The sequence below is a fragment of the Rhincodon typus genome, chromosome 19, assembly GCF_021869965.1.
Source record: "Rhincodon typus isolate 14 chromosome 19, sRhiTyp1.1, whole genome shotgun sequence".
NCBI lineage: Eukaryota > Metazoa > Chordata > Chondrichthyes > Orectolobiformes > Rhincodontidae > Rhincodon > Rhincodon typus.
The window spans coordinates 12,114,993-12,133,541 of record NC_063350.1 but is presented as its reverse complement, the minus strand read 5'-3'; the positions used below and the strand labels follow the sequence as shown (position 1 = coordinate 12,133,541).

General features: G+C 45.1%; 1 protein-coding gene across 1 annotated transcript in view; it reads left to right on the top strand.

Annotated features, from left to right (window-relative positions):
• LOC109939029 (phospholipase C, gamma 1) overlaps positions 1–18,549 on the top strand; it is a 149,389-nt gene that overhangs the window by 105,537 nt on the left and 25,303 nt on the right. The window contains exons 20-22 of the mRNA XM_048608540.1: positions 996–1,073; positions 12,770–12,873; positions 15,242–15,506. Of these exons, the coding sequence (XP_048464497.1) occupies positions 996–1,073; positions 12,770–12,873; positions 15,242–15,506 (447 nt within the window). The remainder of the gene's footprint in view (positions 1–995; positions 1,074–12,769; positions 12,874–15,241; positions 15,507–18,549) is intronic.

Sequence of the window (18,549 nt, the reverse complement as noted above, 5' to 3'; positions counted from 1 at the left end):
TCCTAGTCTGAGGAAGGAGATTCTTTGTATTGAGGGAATCCAGTGAAGGTTCATCAGCCTGATTCCCGGGATGGCAGGACTGACATATGAGGAAAGACCGAGTCGACTGGGCTTTTATTCACTGGAATTTGGAAGAATTAGAGGGGAACCTCATAGAAAGATATAAAATCCTGATGGGACTAGACCGGTTAGATGCAGGAAGAATGTTCCTTATGTTGGGAAAGTCTAGAACAAGGGGTCACAGTCTAAGGATAAGGGGCAAGCCATTCAGGACTGAGATGAGGAAAAATTTCTTCACTTAGAGTTGTGAACCTGTGGAATTCTCTCCCACAGGAAGCTGTTGGGGGACAGTTCATTAGATATGTTCAGGAGGGAGCTGAACGTGACCCTTGCAGCTAAAGGGATCAAAGGGTATGGAGAGAGGATGGAAATGTGATACTGAGATTGCATGATCAGAGATGACCATGTTGAATGGTGGTGCAGGCTCAAAGGGCTGAATGGCCTATGTTGACTCACTCACCCTTTGTTTTTCAGCATTGTTTACATTAGAGGAGAAGAGGAGGTAGCACGTCAAAAATGGAGGGAAGGAGGGAGGGAGTGAGGGGAGGTAAATAAAACAAGATAATGGAGCACTATTTTGTCAGCCTGTCACAGAACTGAGCTGAACTTAGCAGGCAGCACAGAGGAGCAAGGATCGCCTGCAGTGAGCTGTAATCCCAAATACAACCTCCTGATACATTGATATAGTTTTGGTGGAAACAAAACTCTTATCTCCCTGACAACATGGCATTCAACATTGATGTAGATAGTTTTGAAAAGTGCAGGAAAAGTCAGATTGAAAGATGAGGATGAATTGTGAAAGGTGTGCTGCATTTGTTCCACAGACTCTTGGTTCCTTTCCTCTTGGCTGCAAGATGTAGATGGGATTTTTTGACCTGTTTGATTAAAGCATAAAGCTAGAACATGTTGAATTAATTTCTCCTTCCCTCCCACAGGAGCCAGATTATGGGGCCCTTTATGAAGGCCGGCAGCCAGGATTCTATGTGGAAGCTAACCAAATGCCTACGTTTAAGGTAAAAACTGACAAATGCTTCCTCCTCTTCACTTAAGAACAATCTTATTGTAAAAGCAATCCTGCATCATTTTTTTTCAGGAGCTATAATGTACGGCTTTTCATATACTTACAAACTGCTAGACCTCTGTGGAATATGTTCTAAGTAGGGCACATATCTTTCATGTGTAGAAATTTAAGGCTTTTGGTGTAAACTCCGATGATGTGTAATTTCTAAGTGAACTTAAAGGTCATGTTATTCCCTTTATACTGGGCAGCTGTTCTTGTGTTCTGGATGCTAAAGTTGGAGAGGAGGAAGGTGCTATCCTGTAGATTATAAGCAATATAACCAAGATGGGAGAAGGGACCTATGTTGGCCAGTGGCAGGAGCCATCAAACTTGCTCTCATTCATTCTAAATAGGCATTTGTTATATACCTATTACCTTTGAATTGAGTGACTTGGTGTGGTAATTTCAGAGAGCAGTTAAGAGTCAACCACATTGCTATGGGTTTCATAGAATCCCTACAGTGTGAGAGCAGACCATTCAGCCCATTGCATCCACATTGATCCTCCAAAGAGCATTCCACCCACCCCCAACCCCCCCTACCCTAATCTGGTATTTCCCCATGGTTAATCCCTCCATATCCCTGGACACTGTGGATAATTTAGCATGGTCAATCCACCTAACTGCTCATCTTTGGACTGCGGGAGGAAACCCATGCAGACGCAGGGAGAATGTGCAAACTCCACACAGTTACCCAAGGCTGGAATCAAACCTGAGACCCTGGCACTCTGAGGCAGCAGTGCTAACCACTGAGTCACCATGCCGCCCCTTTGGGTTGGAGTCACATGTAGACCAGACCAGATAAGGATGGCAGATCTCCTTCCTTGAACTACATTATTGAGCCAGATGGGTTTTTATAACTATTGACAATAGTTACATAGTCACCAATACAAGTGAACTGCACTATGCTGGACATTGAGCTACTTAAATGTTGCTATAGTTCTGATCAGCTTGAGTAGCAGGGAGTTTTGCATTACACATATGACTTGTGCCTTGTGGATCTGGAGAAGGTTTTAAGTGGTGAGGTGAGCAATCTATTACGGATTATCCTTCCTCGGATCTATTATTGTAGATATGATGTTGTTAAGATGCTGGTTGACGGTGACCTTCCCTCCCCATTCCCAGGATCTTGATGGTGGGGAATCGACAATGCTGATGCCTTTGAAGGTCATGGTGAGAAAGCTGAGCTTTCTCTTATTTGAGTTGCTCATTACTTGGCACTTTTATGGCACAAATATCTCTACTTGTCAGCTGAAGTCTGGCAATGTAAGCCATTGTGCACTGTATTGTTCTCAGAGGAGTTATGTATGGAGGTGAACATTGAGAAACCATCAGCAAAAAACCCCATTACAGAACGTGTAATGGAGGGAAGGTCATTGCTGAAGCAGCTGCAGTTAGCTGGGTTGAGACCAGTTCCTAAGGATCCTCCTATAGTAATGTCCTGGTGCTGTGACATTCTGTGACAGCCAGAAACATCTTATTTTGTCAGAAGTGACCTTCATCCTGAAAAAGTTTTCACTTCAGTTCCAATTGATCTCAGTTTTGCTGGCCTCCTTGGTGGGATAAATGGGCAACTACTCCTGCCTCTGGCACTCAAGTCTCTTTTCCATATTTGGATAAAAGCTGGGAAAAGGTGAGGAACTGAGTGTCAGCAGGTTATTGATGAGGAATTCTTGCTTGATGGAATTGTTGACAACTTCTTTGATCATTTAATGATCATTGGGAGGAGTCTGGGTTAGGTTTCACAATGGGCCACTTACATATCCTTTGCTTTAAGGACATAGCCAGGCAATCTTCCACCGAGTGCAGGAAATGAGAAAGGTGCCTGAGACTGAATGGAACTAGGGAGTAGATGATGGTTAATTATGTGATATGTTAGTTAGGGAATAATTAGATGAGAACTTGACTGCGTGTATAAAGGCTGTTAATGATCTGTGGTGGCAGTGTGGTGGTGTGCCCATCTCTGTGCCAGGTGCCCTATATTCAACTTCTCCCAGCTCCAGAGATGTGACATAACATCTCTGAACAGATTGATTAGAAAATATCTATAAAAGGGCTCTTGTGATGCAGAGTAATGTCTCTACCTCTGGGTTAGAAGGTCGAGGTTCAAGGCACACCTGCCCCAGATATGTGTCATAATATGTCTAAGCAGTTTGATTAAAAATAAAATTTAAAATAAATGCGTGTAGGAGAGGGAGTTAAAATGGTTGGCAACTGGAAGGTGTTGTCGTTTGTCGCATATAGAGCGCAGAAGCTCCAAAAAACAGTCTCTGTGTCTACACTTGGTCTCACCGATGTAGAGGAGGCCACATTGGGAGCAGTGGATGCAGTAGACCACGTTGATGGACGTGCAGGTGAACCGCTGTCTAATGTGGAAGGTTTGCTGGGTACCTTGGATGGAGGGGAGAGGGGAGGTGTAGGGGCGGGTGTCACACTTCCTGCGGTTGCAGGGTGTGGTGGGGTTAGTGGGCAGTGTGGAGTGGATGAGGGAGTCGCGGAGAGAGTGGTCCCAATGAAAGGCAGATACAGGTGGGGAGGGAAATATATTTTTGGTTGTGCAGTCGGATTGTAGGTGGCTGAAGTGGCGGAGAGTGATACGTTGAATATGGAGGTTGGTGGGGTGATATGTGAGGACAAGGGGGATTCTGTCTTTCTTTTAGTTGGGGGGAGGGGATGTGAGGGAAGAGGTGCAGGAATCACAAGAGATGTGTTTGAGGACATTTTTGATCACCGGGTAGGGGGGATGTTACGGTCCTTGAAATAAAAGGATATCTGGGATGTTCAGGAATGGAACACTCCATCTTGGGTGCAGCCGCGGCAGAGGCGGAGGAATTGGGAGTAGGGGATCGCATTCTTGCAGGAAGGTGAGTGAGAGGAGGTGTAGCCTAGGTAGCTGTGGGAGTCGGTGGGTCTTGAAATTGATGTCAGTTTTGAGGCGGTCACCGGAGATGGATACAGAGAGGTCCAGGAAGGAGAGGGAGGGATCAGAGATGGTCCAAGTGAATTTGAGGTTGGGGTGAAAGGTGTTAGTAAAGTTGATGAACTGTTCAAGCTCCTCATGGAAGCACGAGGCAACGCCAATACGGTCATCGATGTAGTGGAGAAAGAGGTGCGGGATAGTGCCAGTGTAACAGCAGAAAAGGCACTGTTCCATGTATCCTATAAAGAGGCAGGCATAGCTTGGGACCATGCGGGTGGCCATGACCAGTCCTTTAGTCTGTAGGAAGTGGGAGGAGTTAAAGGAGAAGTTGTTAAGGGTAAGGACGAGTTCAGTTAAGCAGATGAGTGTGTCAGTGGAGGGGGACTGGTCGGGCCTGCGGGACAGGAAGACGTGGAGGGCTTTTAGGCCATTTGCGTGGGGAATGCAAGTGTATAGGGATTGGATGTCTATCGTGAAGATGAGGTGTTGGGGGCCAGGGAATTGGAAGTCTTGGAGGAGGTAGAGGGCGTGGATGGTGTCCCAGACGTAGGTGGGGAGTTCCTGGACCGAGGTGGGGGGAGGGGTGACAGACTCAAGGTAAGCGGAGATAAGTTCAGTGGGGCAGGAGCAGGCAGAGACAACGGGTTGGCTGTGGCAATCAGGTTTGTGGATTTTGGGAAGGAGATAGAAAAGGGCAGTGCAGGGTTGGGGAACGATGAGGTTGGAGACTGTAGGTGGGAGATCACCTGAGATGGGTGAGGTTATGAATGGTTTGAGAGATGATGGTTTGGTCGTCAGGGGTAGGATCATGATTGTGGGGGCAGTAGGAAGAGGTCTCAGAGAGTCGGCGCCTGGCCTCAGCTATGTAAAGGTCAGTGCGCCATACCACTACAGTGCCCCCCTTATCTGCGGGTTTGATGATGAGGTTAGGGTTGGAGCAGAGGGCTGCACATTCCTTGGGGGAGAGGTTAGAGTCAGTGAGAGGGGTGGAGAGGTTGAGATGTTGAGATTGTTGAGTCCCGTTACAGGGCATGAGAGAGAGAGATGGCCAAGTGCAGACATTGGGAACAAAGAGCCAATAGCCTTGTCCTGTTAGCAGTTGAAGGAGAAATCAAGGATAGAAATGGAAGAGGAACAAGAAAATAGGATGGGTGGATAACATTGAGATGTGAACTGAGAAAGGCATGAAGAAAACCAGGGAAGAAGCAAGACAATGGCAAAGGCACCACCAAAGCTATGGTGAAAATGAACCAACAATATTCCCTCTCCCATCTACCCTGTCAATCCCTTCTCTTTATCAGTGTCAATCTTGCTCATTTCTCTATCATTTTATTCTCTTTGCATTTGTCTGATATATTCCTTTCTTATGTTATGATCCCATCTAATGGTAACACTGCACAAATCAGATCCCAGAGTGAAACCTGACCTGATAGACAATAAGTTCTGTGTTTACAATTTGTTTGCTGCCATGCTCAGTCACTGAACATTATTCACGTGAGGCTTCCAATGTACTTGAACAAAACGACGTAAAAGTTTATCTCATGAAAGGAAAAACACGCAAACTATGTTTGGCCATACAAGAATCATTTGAAACAAACACACTATAGATAGCATAAACTTCAACCTTTTTACCTTCAGTAAAAACCTTACCAATACTGAAACCTCAGTGAAAGGTCTCCTGTCTCCACTCTAAAGGTCATTGTTCAGTTAGCACAGCTGTAATTGGTTTCTGAAACTTTATTCTTTATTGACTTGTCAGCACTTTCAGAGCAAACACGTGGGTTTTCCATTCACTCAGCTTTGAGTACTTTTCCGACCAGTCGTCTTACCGCTTTAGCTTCCAGTATCTGGTACCCACAGACGCCAGATTAACTGACTTTCTGGTTGCTTCCGTCTTTCTAAGATTTTCCTTTTGCCCTTTTTCACTTATGTATTGAACTATTCACCTTAAGTTTTAGCCACCTCAATAAAATACGTGTAAACAAATTTCCAGACACCCCATGCCATTCACAAAATTCAAAAACTAAACTTAATCTGTGTCTTGCCCTTAACACGCACAACATAGAAATTCAAATCAAGCTAGAATTCGTACATTGTTCTTTCATTTAGAACCCAGGGTTCCAAATAGCAATCTAAATTATAAACCTTTATCACACGCGGCATTTGTTTCTCTCTGCACAACGTGTCGCTCCCATCTCTCTCCATCACCTTCTCAACTTTTCTTTCCTATATCCTTTTTGTCTATCTCTCCCTTCCCTCTTTCTTTATCTCTCCTGCCTTATTTGATGTGGAGGTGCTGGTGTTGGACTGGTGTGGACAAGGTCTGAAATTACACGACACCAGGTTATAGTCCCAAAGATAGTAGGAACTGCAGATGCTGGAGAATCTGAGATAACAAGGTGTAGAGCTGGATGAACACAGCAGCATCAGAGGAGCAGGAAGGCTGACGTTTCGGGCCTGGACCCTTCTTCAGAAATGGGGGAGGGGAAGGGGGTTCTGAAATAAATAGGGAGAGAGGTGGAGGCGGATAGAGGAGAAGAAAGGTGGAGAGGAGACAGACAGGTCCCCCTACTGCATCCCAAAACCAGCCCAGCTCGTCCCCGTCTCCCTAACCTGTCCTTCCTCCCACCTATCCCCTCCTCCCACCTCAAGCCCCACCCCCATTTCCTACCTACCAACCTCATCCCGCCCCCTTGACCTGTCCATCCTCCCTGGACTGGCCTATCTCCTCCCTGCCTCCCCACCTACACTCACCTTTACTGGCTCCATCCCCACCTCTTTGACCTGTCTGTCTCCTCTCCACGTATCTTCTCCTCTATCCATCTTCTATCCACCTCCTCCTCTCTCCCTATTTATTTCAGAATCCCCTTCCCCTCCCCCATTTCTGAAGAAGGGTCTAGGCCCGAAACATCAGCCTTCCTGCTCCTCTGATGCTGCTTGGCCTGCAGTGTTCATCCAGCTCTACACCTTGTTATTACCAGGTTATAGTCCAGCAGGTTTATTTGAAAACACAAGCTTTTGGAGCGAGGCCCCTTCATCAGGTGATGTGAGAAAGAAGCACACAGAACACAGATTTTAGAAGTAAAAGATCAAAGGGTCACACAACTATGAGGATGTATTAAACAAATCTAAGATGCTGTTAAATCTTTAATCAGTTAGAATGTTTTAATTGATTAATATTTATATGTAAATCCGCAAATTTCTTTCAAGTCACTTCCCTGAGAGAACTGAAGGTTTTATCAGTGTACAGACGAGGTGGCATTTTCGAACAGGCAATACATGTAAGGTGTGAGACAACTACCTGCCGATCCGACCAAATAACACCCGTCAACTGAACAGACTGGCCAAGACTTTTGATCCAGTCCTCCAGAGTACCCTATGCAGTCTCATCCCGTGTACTTCCTGTGTAGGGAACTTCTACTGTCTTCCAAAGATACACAAAGCCAACACACCTGGATATCCCATTGTACCAGGCAGTGGGACCCTGTGTGAGAACCTCTCTAGCTATTTCGAGGGCATCTTGAAACCCATTGTACAAGGAACCCCCAGCTTCTGTCACAACACTGTAGATTTCGTACGGAAACTCAGCTCCCACGGACCAGTTGAACCAGAAACATTCCTCATCACAATGGACGTTCCGGCACTCTACCCCAGCACCACCCACGACGATGGCATCGCTGCAACAGCCTCAGTACTCAGTACCAACAACTGCCAATTTCCAGACGCCATCCTACAACTCATCCACTTCATCCTCGAACACAACATCTTCACCTTCGACAACCAGTTCTTCATCCAGACACAAGGAACAATCATGGGGACCAGATTTGCTCCCCACTATGCCAACATTTTCATGCATAGGTTTGAAAAAGACTTCTTTGCTGTGCAGGCCCTCCAACCAATGCTATACACCAGATACATTGACAACATTTTCTTCCTTTGGACCTCATGGTGAGGAATCACTGAAACAACTACGTAGCGACATCAACAAGTTTCATCCCACCATCAGACTTACCACGGACTACTCTTTAGAAACAGTCTCATTCTGGGACATACACATCTCCGTCAAGGATGGACATCTCTGTACCTCGCTCTACTGCAAGCCCACGGATAACCTCAAGATGCTACATTTCTCTAGCTTCCACCCTAAACATATTAAAACAGTTATCCCCCACGGACAAGACCTACGCATACACAGAATCTGTTCAGATGAGGAGGAACACGACAACACCTGAAGATGTTGAAGGACGCCCTCATAGGAACGGGATACGATGCTCAGCTCATCGATCACCAGTTACAACATGCCACAGCGAGAAACCGTAATGACGTCCTCAGAAGACAGACACAGGATACGACCGATAGGGTACTCTTCGTCGTCCAGTACTTCCCAGGAGCAGAGAAACTACACCATGTTCTTCATAGTGTTTAATTCGTTAATGACGACGTTCAGCACCTCACCAAGATCATCCCCACACCTCCACTTCTATCCCTCAAACAACCACCAAACCTTAATCAGACCATTGTTCGCAGCAAACTACCCAGCCTTCAGGACAACATCGACCACAGCACCACACAACCCTGTCATGGCAGCTTCTGCAAGAAATGCCAGATCTTCGACATGGACACTACCATCAACGTGGGAACACCACCCACCATATACACGGCTGATACTCATATGATTCAGCCAACATTGTCTATCTCATACACTGCAGGCAAGGATGCCCCGAGACATGGAATTTTGGTGAGACCACGCAGACTCTATGACAACGGATGAATGGACACCGCATGACAATCACCAGACAGGAATGTTCCCTCCCAGTGGGGGAACACTTCAGCAGTGAAGGACATTCGGCCTCGGATCTTCAGGTAGACATCCTCCAAGGCGGACATTGAGATAAACATAAACACAAAGTTGCCGAGCAGAGGCCGATAGCCAAGTTCAGTCCCCATGAGGACAGCCTCAACCGGGATCTTGGCTTCATGTCGCACTACAGGTGACCCCAGCGCACTGTACAGTCTCACACACACATAGAGTAACTCGCACGTACACACACACACACACACACACACACACACACACACACACACACACACACACACACACACACACACACACACACACACACACACACACACACTTTCTTTTTCTCTCTGTCTCCCCCTCCCACCACACAGACATACCCACACACACAGGGCAGTGACTTGAAAGAAATTTGGGGATTTACATATACATATTAATCAATTAAAACCTTCTAAATTAAAGATTTAACAGCATCATAGGTTTGTTTAATACATCCTCATCAGTTGTGTAACTCTTTGATCTTTAACTTATAAAATCTGTGTTCTGTGTGCTTCTTTCTCACTTCACCTGACGAAGGGGCTTCGCTCCGAAAGCTTGTGTTTTCGACTATAACCTGGTGTTGTGTGATTTCTGGCCATGTTTTCTAATCTCTCTCTCTCTGTCTTGCGTGTGCTCTTTCTCTTTCTCTCTCTCTCTCTCTCTCTCTTGCAGTAGACTTCTTCTGTGTCCCATACTCTTATGTCACCCCACCCCTCCTTCTATCCCTCTACATTTCTCCACACAACATCTCAGTAGCAAAGTCTGGCTATCCTGTCAACTGACGTCTCAAAGCTGTCTCCCCATGTAACCTCTATACTGTGCTGGATTGGTAATGCCAGAACTGTTGTGAAATAAGCAATTGACAGGAGAATGTTGGGGTGGATATAAAGGTGATGCAAAAACCGACTAACAATTAGGACTGAAGTGGAACAGCAGGGCTTAACCGGGCTGGAGAGAGCAGGCTGGTTGAGTGGAGTAGAATTCCAGCCTTGAAGGCACAATGTTGTGGAGCAAAGTCTAAAAAATCAGAAACTTACTGGCACAGATTTTGGACCCATGCAGGAATCTCCTACTGTCATGGAGAGATTATCTTGTTGAAAACCCACAAGCTCAAGAGTGGACTTGACAGGGTAGATGCTGAAAGAATGTTTCCTCTCATGGAGGAATCTAGAATGAGGGAGATGTAAAGATAATGGGTCTCCCGTTTAAGACAGAGATGAGGAGGAATTTCTTCTGTCAAAGGGTGATTACTCTTGAATTCTGTCTACAGAGCAGTGGAGGCTGGATCATTGAATGTATTCAAAACTGATTTGGACAGATCTTTGATTGACCAGGGAGTTAAGAGTTATGGAGGTGAGCAAGAAAGTGCTGTTAAGGTTATAATCATATCAGCTGTGATTTTATTGACAGAGCAGTCTCAATGGGTAAAATGACCAACTCCAGCTCCTGTTTCTTATGAAATACAAACAGAAAGTTTTTTTTTAAAAAAGGAAAAGAAGAAATTGGCAGATCTGGCAGCATCCCTGCAGGGAAACAGAATTAACACTTCAAATCTGATATGACTTCTACTGACGTAGCAACAGAGAAATACGGTTAGACGTTGGGTGAGGTGGTACAGCACCATCTACTGGCCAGTTTGACAGATTACTGTCTATATAAGAACACAAATTATAAAATATTCTTCAGTGAACTATAAAATGATGCAACACAGAAGAAGATGGTTTAGTCCATCCTACCTGTGCCAGAAATGTAGGAAGCTTGCATTACAAATGTTCGCAAACAAACATTGCGCGGCTACCTTGATCACAGAAGATAAGGTCTGTGGATGGAAAGGGCTGTGTACAAGACAACAGACTTGAGGTTCATTTCACTAGAAAACAAAAGCTGAGGATTAGCTGGAAAAGACACAGAGAAAAGGTTTCTCCTTACATATAGTGGGGGAATCAGGACTTGGGGCCAAAAATAGTCACTAATGAAGGCAATTGGGAATTCAGGAAAATTTTCACCAGAGTGGTTAGAATGTGGTACACACAACCACATGAAGGCTAGATAGAAATTGGAGAAGGTCTCTCAGCTGCTTGAGTCTGTTCTACAATTTTTTTTTATTTTAACCCTCCTTCAATGTGAACAGGACAGGCAAAACCAGTATTTATTGCCCTTGAATTGCATCACTTACTAGACCATTTCAGAGCAAAGTTATGAGTCAATGACATTGCTTTGGTCTGGGGTTGCACATAGGCCAGACTGGGTAAGAACAGCAGATTTCCTTCCCTAAAGGATGTTAGTGAACCAGAAGGATTTTTAAACAGTAGCCCGGGAAGGACTTTGTTCACAAGAACCATAGGCATGTCTGTCCATTAGAGAGAGGCAATGGTTATGTATAGTTCGAAGGAAAACTCCACAATCACAGGGTAAGGTGAGGAAGCAGGGCTCTATCAGCTGCCATAACCACTCGGCTGATTGAGCCTGCGTTGTTGGCTTTATTTATCATCACAATCAAGTCAACTGAGTTAGCTAACTCCACTGTTCACAACAATCCAATGGTTTCCTGATTTATTATCAACAAGGCAATTCCAGAGTTGTTAATTAAATTTAAGTTCCACTAATTGCTGTGATGGGATTTGAATTCATGAATTAGTGTAGGCCTCTGTGAATTTAAATCCAGTAACAACATCATTATGCCACCATCAAAGCTTACAGCTTGCCTCCATATACTTGCCTTTGCCTCATGTCCCTTAGTGCATTTCACTCCTGAAAGATCTGGATTGAATTACTAGACTATACCCCCTTGTCATGAAATACCTTACCATAGGAGCATAGACTCAGGAGTAGGCCATTCAGCCTGCTTCGCCATTCAAATGATCATGGTTGTTTGAAAATTTCACTGCCTTTTCCCAACCCTATATGCCACTAGTAATCGTAAATCTATCAATCTCTACTTTAAACATACTCAAAGACTGAGCTTCCTTCTGGGGTAGAGAATTCCAAAGGTGCACAGTACCCTGAGTTAAAAAAATTCTCCTCATCTGAGACCTTAGTGACATCTTTATTTTTAAATTGTGCCCCCTGAGTCTAGCCTCTCCAACCAGGGGAAACATTTTACCTGTATCTACCCTGTCTATCCATTTCAGTATTTTGTGAGTTTCAGTGTGTTCACCTCATTGTTTGAAACTCTAGAGGCTGCATTATCAGTTTGCCCAATGTCTTTTCATAGGACAGCCCCATCAGAAACAGTTTCTCTCTTCACCCTCAATGTTATCCTTAATGCCTTGAAAACTTTGACTACATCATCTTTTAACCATCTAATTTTAGGATGAGTGCATTTAATGAGAGACTTGATAAACACAGAAGAGAGAAAGGAATAGAAGGTCATGCTGATTGGGTTAGATGAATAAGCGTGGGCAGTGGCGCTCCTAGAACAAGGACCAGTTGGGCTGAATAGCCTTTTTTACACTGTACCTTCTATATGTAATAGATGGTAATTATTTCAATGTAGAAGATGGTTACAGCACCACATGCTGGTAACAATGGACACTAAATCATCTGTGTCATCAGCAACTTAGATATTGAGAATTATATCTCAACATCCCAACCTCCCAGATCTTATTTCAGGAAATATGAGCTAATATTTCCCTTTTAGACAATGATTAGCAAAGGTGCCAAATTACCTATCAAACCTCCTTCCTCAATGGACAATGTTGGTACAGGTATGGTGTGTAATAAGATTGAGTCAAAAACTAGATCTGATCAATGTAGCCAGTCTTTCTGTTTATTGTCAGTGCACAGGAGAAGGATCTCACTACAATCATGTCGCAGCTTTTACATATTACAGACATGTGCAGCCTGTCTGTGGTCTGTGTTTATAATGTGGCTTCTCACTGGTTTTGTGTTACAGTGTACAGTGAAAGCAATGTATGATTATAAGGCGCAGCGTGATGATGAGCTCTCCTTCTGCAAACACTCCATCATTCAGAATGTGGACAAACAAGAAGGAGGATGGTAAGGTCGAGGCATATACATGGAAAACGTAACCTTAACTAAATTAAGGCCTGGTAATTGGTCTTCAGCAAATTGAACCATCGGTTTGTATTTCCTTCAATATAGAAGGATAAGGTGTAATATGAATTTGGTGTTTGTGACAGTTAAAGGGTTTGATAGAGAGAAACTATTTCATCTAGTGAAGGAATCTTCAACGAGGAGGTGCAATCTTAATATTTGAAATAGGCCATTCATGAGAAAAGTAAGGAAACATGCCTTCACATAAACAGTAATGGTTTTTTTTAATTCATTCACGGGATGTGGGCACCACTAGCTAAGCCAACGTTTATTGCCCATCCCCAGAGGTCGGTTAAGAGTCAACCACATTACTGTGGGTCTGAAGTCACATGGAGGCCGGACTAGGTAAGGACAGCAGTTTCTTTCCCTAAAGGACATATTGAATCAAATGTGTTTTTGAGTCACACAGCACAGAAACAGACTGTTTGGTCCAACCAGTCCATGATGATCATCATCCCAAATTAAACTAGTCCCACCTGCCTGCACTTGGCCCATATCCCTCTAAACATTTCCTATTCAAGTACTTATCCAAACGTCTTTTAAATGTTGTAACTGTACTCACATCCACCACTTCCTCTGGAAGTTCATTCCACACACAAACCACCCTCTCTGTGTAAAAAAAAAAAAAAAAAAAAATGCCTGTCATGTCTCTTTAGAATCTTTCCCCTCTTACCTTAAAAATATGCCCCCTAGTCTTGACATCCCCCCTTCTAGGGAAAAGACACCTGCCATTCACCTTATCTATGCCCCTCATGATTTTATAAGCTTCTTTAAGGTCACCCCTCAACCTTTTACGTCCAGTGAAAAAATCCCAGCCTATCCAGTCTCTCCTTATAACTCAAACCCTCCATTTCTGGCAACATCCTGGTAAATCTCCAGCTTAATAATACTCTTCCTATAACAGGGGGCCCAGAACTGGACACAGTTCTCCAGAAGAGGCCTCACCAACGACCTGTACAACCTCAACATAATTTTCCAACAATCAATAACTCTTAATTCCAGATTTTTTAAAATTGAACTCAAATTCCACCTCCTGCCATGGCAGGATTCAAACCCCGGTCCCCAGTACATCATTTGGATCTCTGCATTATTAGTCTAATGATAATACTACTAGGTTATCACCTCCTGAAACTCTGTCCCCAAAAAGCCATAGAGATTGAACATTTCAAAACTGAGATCGATAGATTTGTTCTGTATCTTCGTACAATTTTTATTTCTTTTGGACAATCATGGGGATGTTTTAGAAGGCTGATTCTATTGAATCTCATTTCATGAACATTCCTTCAATGGCCAAGAAGGAACTTGAACCCGGATTGTCTGACTTAAGAGGCTAAGGCACTGTAAACTAGGCCACAAGACCTCACTTCTTTTGTTCAATAAGGGAGATAGAACCAAGGCAGGTAAATGAGATCACAATGCAGATCAGCAAAGATCTAGAATGTGCTTGAGGGACCGAATGGCCTACCTTGGTTCCTTTCAGCGTCAGGAATTGCTTGAACAGGAAGATGCTGGAAATGCTCAGCAGTTCAGGTGGTGTCTGCAAGGACAGATAAAGAGTTAAAGTTTCAGGACGATGACTTTTCATCACTAGTCTCAGAACTCTTAGTTAAGATGAAGTATCATCAACCTGAAGCATGAACTCTGTTTCTCCTTGACTCATGTTTCCTGCTTTTATTTTAGATTTCCAGCAATTGCAGTATTTCATTTTATATTGTTTTATCCACATTTATTACTAAATTCTGATCGAAGTGCAGGTTTAGTAACTCATGCAGCTGCATGTTCTTTGCTGAAGTAGCACTTTCCTTCTTTCTTTGAGAATACCTCAACAATACTGCAAAAAATCCCGATTCAGCACCTTTCTCCTCCAGCCCTGAGAATTCGAAGAAAACTCCTTTTGTTGCATTTATTCATCAAAGATCAAACTAAAGGAAGAGTTTTCTTCTAATTACTATACATACAGACATGTGGCAATGATGAGCTCCAACTTCGTGGCTACCCCCTGCCATATCACTATAGTATTGTTAGGCCCAAGAATTTCCTTAGTCCTTTGCTCTTTGTTCAACATTTCACTGGATGTGGGCAGCACAGGCAGGGGCCAGTAGTCGTTCAATTTTGGTCCCAGCTGATGGTAATCCTGGATAAGTCAGAATGTAACCTTGTTTATTAGACAAAGAGTAGAATCTTACAAGGTTCCAAGTGACTAGGGCTATGGTGGAATCAGAAAAGCAGCCTGCCAAGGCCCATCTTGTTGTCAAGAGCAATTCACCCCATCTTGTATCTTCTGTCAGTGGCGAGGTGGTTTTCTTGCTAGGCACTGGCAAGTTGCAAATGAAGGAGGATTATTGCTCATTAAACGCCTCGTTAAAGGTCCAACTTGCCTCATTAATAAGCAGCTTCCTATCTTACCAATTGCAACAAACAAGCTAGACGATGAGAAATCTCAACATAGGAATCCCAGCGGGTTCCTGGTGACTGCAGCTCGCCATTCACTCTGGAGGACCTCCTCTGAAGGCAGGGACATGTCTCAAACAAGTGAAGAGACTGCGCACAGGCCTTGCAGAGTTACTGGTCCTGTGGTTTGGGGTGATTGACCGAGAACGAGGGAAGATGTTGTGGGCAATACTGAGAATGGTAGAGCATGATCCTTGGTGGGAGGTGATTGCAGGAGCAGAGATAGAGTGAGGGTGAGGTAACGGAGAGAAAAATGGGCATTTATCCTGATGTAGTGGAGAAGGTCACTGAAATTCCTAAGGCACTGCTGGTCCCCTGTACTGTGGAGATGGCACTAAGCTGGATGGCAACCTCGGTCAGGCTGCTAAAATCACAGAGTTTTTTTTTCTATTCATTTCATGGGATCTGGGCGTCGCTGGCTGGCCAGCATTTCATGCCCATCCCTAGTTGCTCTTGAGAAGGTGGTGGTGAGCTGCCTTCTTGAACCGCTGCATTCCTCCTGCTGTAGGTTGACCCACAATGCTTATTAGGGAGGGAATTCCAGGATTTTGATCCAGCAACAATGAAGGAACGGCGATATATTTCCAAGTCAGGATAGTGTGTGACTTGGAAGGGAACTTGGAGGTGGTAGTGTTCCCATGTGTCTGCTGCCCTTGTCCTTCTGGATGGAAGTGGTTGTGGGTTTGGAAGGCGCAGTCTGAGGATCTTTGGTGAATTTCTGCAGTGCATCTTGTAGATAGTACACACTGCTGCTACTGAGTGTCGGTGGTGGAGGGAGTGAATGCTTGTGGGTATAGTGCCAGACAAGCGGGCTGCTTTGTCCTGGATGGTGTCAAGCTTCTTGAGTGTTGTTGGGGCTGCACTCATCCAGGCAAGTGGGGAGTATTCCATCACACTCCTGACTTTTGTGCCTTGTAGATGGTGGACAGGCTTTGAGGAGTCAGGAGATGATTACTCGCCGCAGTATTCCCAGCTTCTGGCCTGCTCTTGTAGCCACTCTTTTAATGTGGTGAGTCCAGTTGAGTTTCTGGTCAATGGTAACCCCCAGGATGTTGGGATAGTGGGGGATTCAGTGATGTCAACACCATTGAATGTCAAGGAGCAGTGGTTAGATTGTCTCTTATTGGTGATGGTCATAGCCTGGCATTTGTGTGGCGCGAGTGTCACTTGCCACTTGTCAGCCCAGTCCTGGATATTTTCCAGATCTTGTTGCATGTGAACATGGACTACTTCAGTATCTGAGGAGTCACAAATAGTGCTGAACAATGTGCAATCATTGACGAACATCCCCAATTCTGACCTTATGATGGAGGGAAGGTCATTGATGAAGCAGCTGAAGATGGTTGGGCCTAGGACACTACCCTGAGGAACTCCTGCAGCGATGTCCTGGAGCTGAGATGATAGACCTCCCACAACCACGACCATCTTCCGATGTGTCAGGTGTGACTCCAACCACCGGAGCGTTTGTCCCCTGATACCCATTGATTCCAGTTTTGCTAGGACTCCTTGATGCCACACTCGGTCGAATGCAGCCTTGATATCAAGGGCTCTCACTCTCGCCTCACCTCTGGAATTTAACTCTTTTGTCTATATTTGAACCAAGCCTGTAATGAGGTCAGGTGCTGAGTGGCCCTGGCGGAACCCAAACTGGGCACCACTGAGCAGGTTATTGCTGAGCAGGTGTTGCTTGATAGCGCTGTTGATGACACCTTCCATCACTTTACTGATGATCGAGAGGAGACTGATGGGGCGGTAATTGGCCAGGTTGGATTTGTCCTCCTTTTTATGTACAGGACATACTTGGGCAATTTTCCACATTGCTGGGTAGATGCTGGTGTTGTAACTGTACAGGAACAGCTTGGCTAGGGGAGCGGCAAGTTCTGGAGCACAAGTCATCAGTACTATTGCTGGAATGTTGTTAGGTCCCGTAGCCTTTGCAGTATCCAGTGTCTCCAACTGTTTCTTGATATCATGTGGAGTGAATCGAATTGGCTGAGGACTGGTATCTGTAATGTTGGGGACCACTGGAGGAGGCCGAGATGGATCGTCCACTCGGCACTTTTGGCTGAAGATGGCTGCGAATGCTTCAGCCTTATCTTTTGCACTGATGTGCTGGGCTCTTCCATCATTGAGGATGGGGATATTTGTGGAGCCTCCTCCTCCAGTGAGTTGTTTAATTGTCCACCACCATTCGCGACTGGATGTGGCAGGACTGCAGAGCTTAGATCTGATCCGTTGGTTGTAGGATCTCTTAGCTCTGTCTATCATTTGCTGCTTTCGCTGTTTGGCATGTAAATAGTCCTGTTTGGTGGCTTCACCAGGTTGACACCTCATCTTCAGACATTACAGTGTAGAAGAGGCCATTTAGACTGTATTGTCTGCACCAGCTCTCTGAAATTCTAATTTAGTGCCAATATCCGTCCTCTTCCCCATTATCCTGAATGTTGTATCTATTTGACTGAGACTGTAAGGTGTAGAAGCTGAAGTAGACCATTTGGCCCATCAGGTCATGGGCCCAAGCTACGCCTGCCTCTTTGTAGGTTACGTGGAACAATCCCTCTTCCGTACCTACACCGGCCCTAAACCCCACCTCTTCCTCCGTTACATTGATGACTGTATCGGCGCCGCCTCGTGCTCCCACGAGGAGCTCGAACAGTTCATACACTTCACTAACACCTTCCACCCCAACCTTAAGTTTACCTGGACCATCTCTAACACCTCTCTCCCCTTCCTGGACCTCTCTGTCTCCATATCGGCCAACCACCTAGAAACCGATATTCATTTCAAGCCCACCAACTCCCACAGCTACCTAGAATACTCCTCCTCCCATCCACCTTCCTGCAAAAATGCTATCCCCTATTCCCAATTCCTTCGCCTCCGCCGCATCTGCTCCCAGGATGAGGCATTCCACTCCCGTACATCTCAGTTGTCCTCGTTTTTCAAGGACCGTAACTTCCCCTCCTCGGTGGTCGAGAATGCCCTCAACCGTGTCTCCCACGTCTCCCGCACCTCATCCTTCACACCCCGTCCACGCAGTAAGAACCAAAAAAGAATCCCCCTCGTCCTCACGTACCACCCCACCAACCTCCGGATCCAACGCATCATCCTCCGACACTTCCACCATCTGCAATCCGACCCCACCACCAAAGACATCTTTCCCTCCCCACC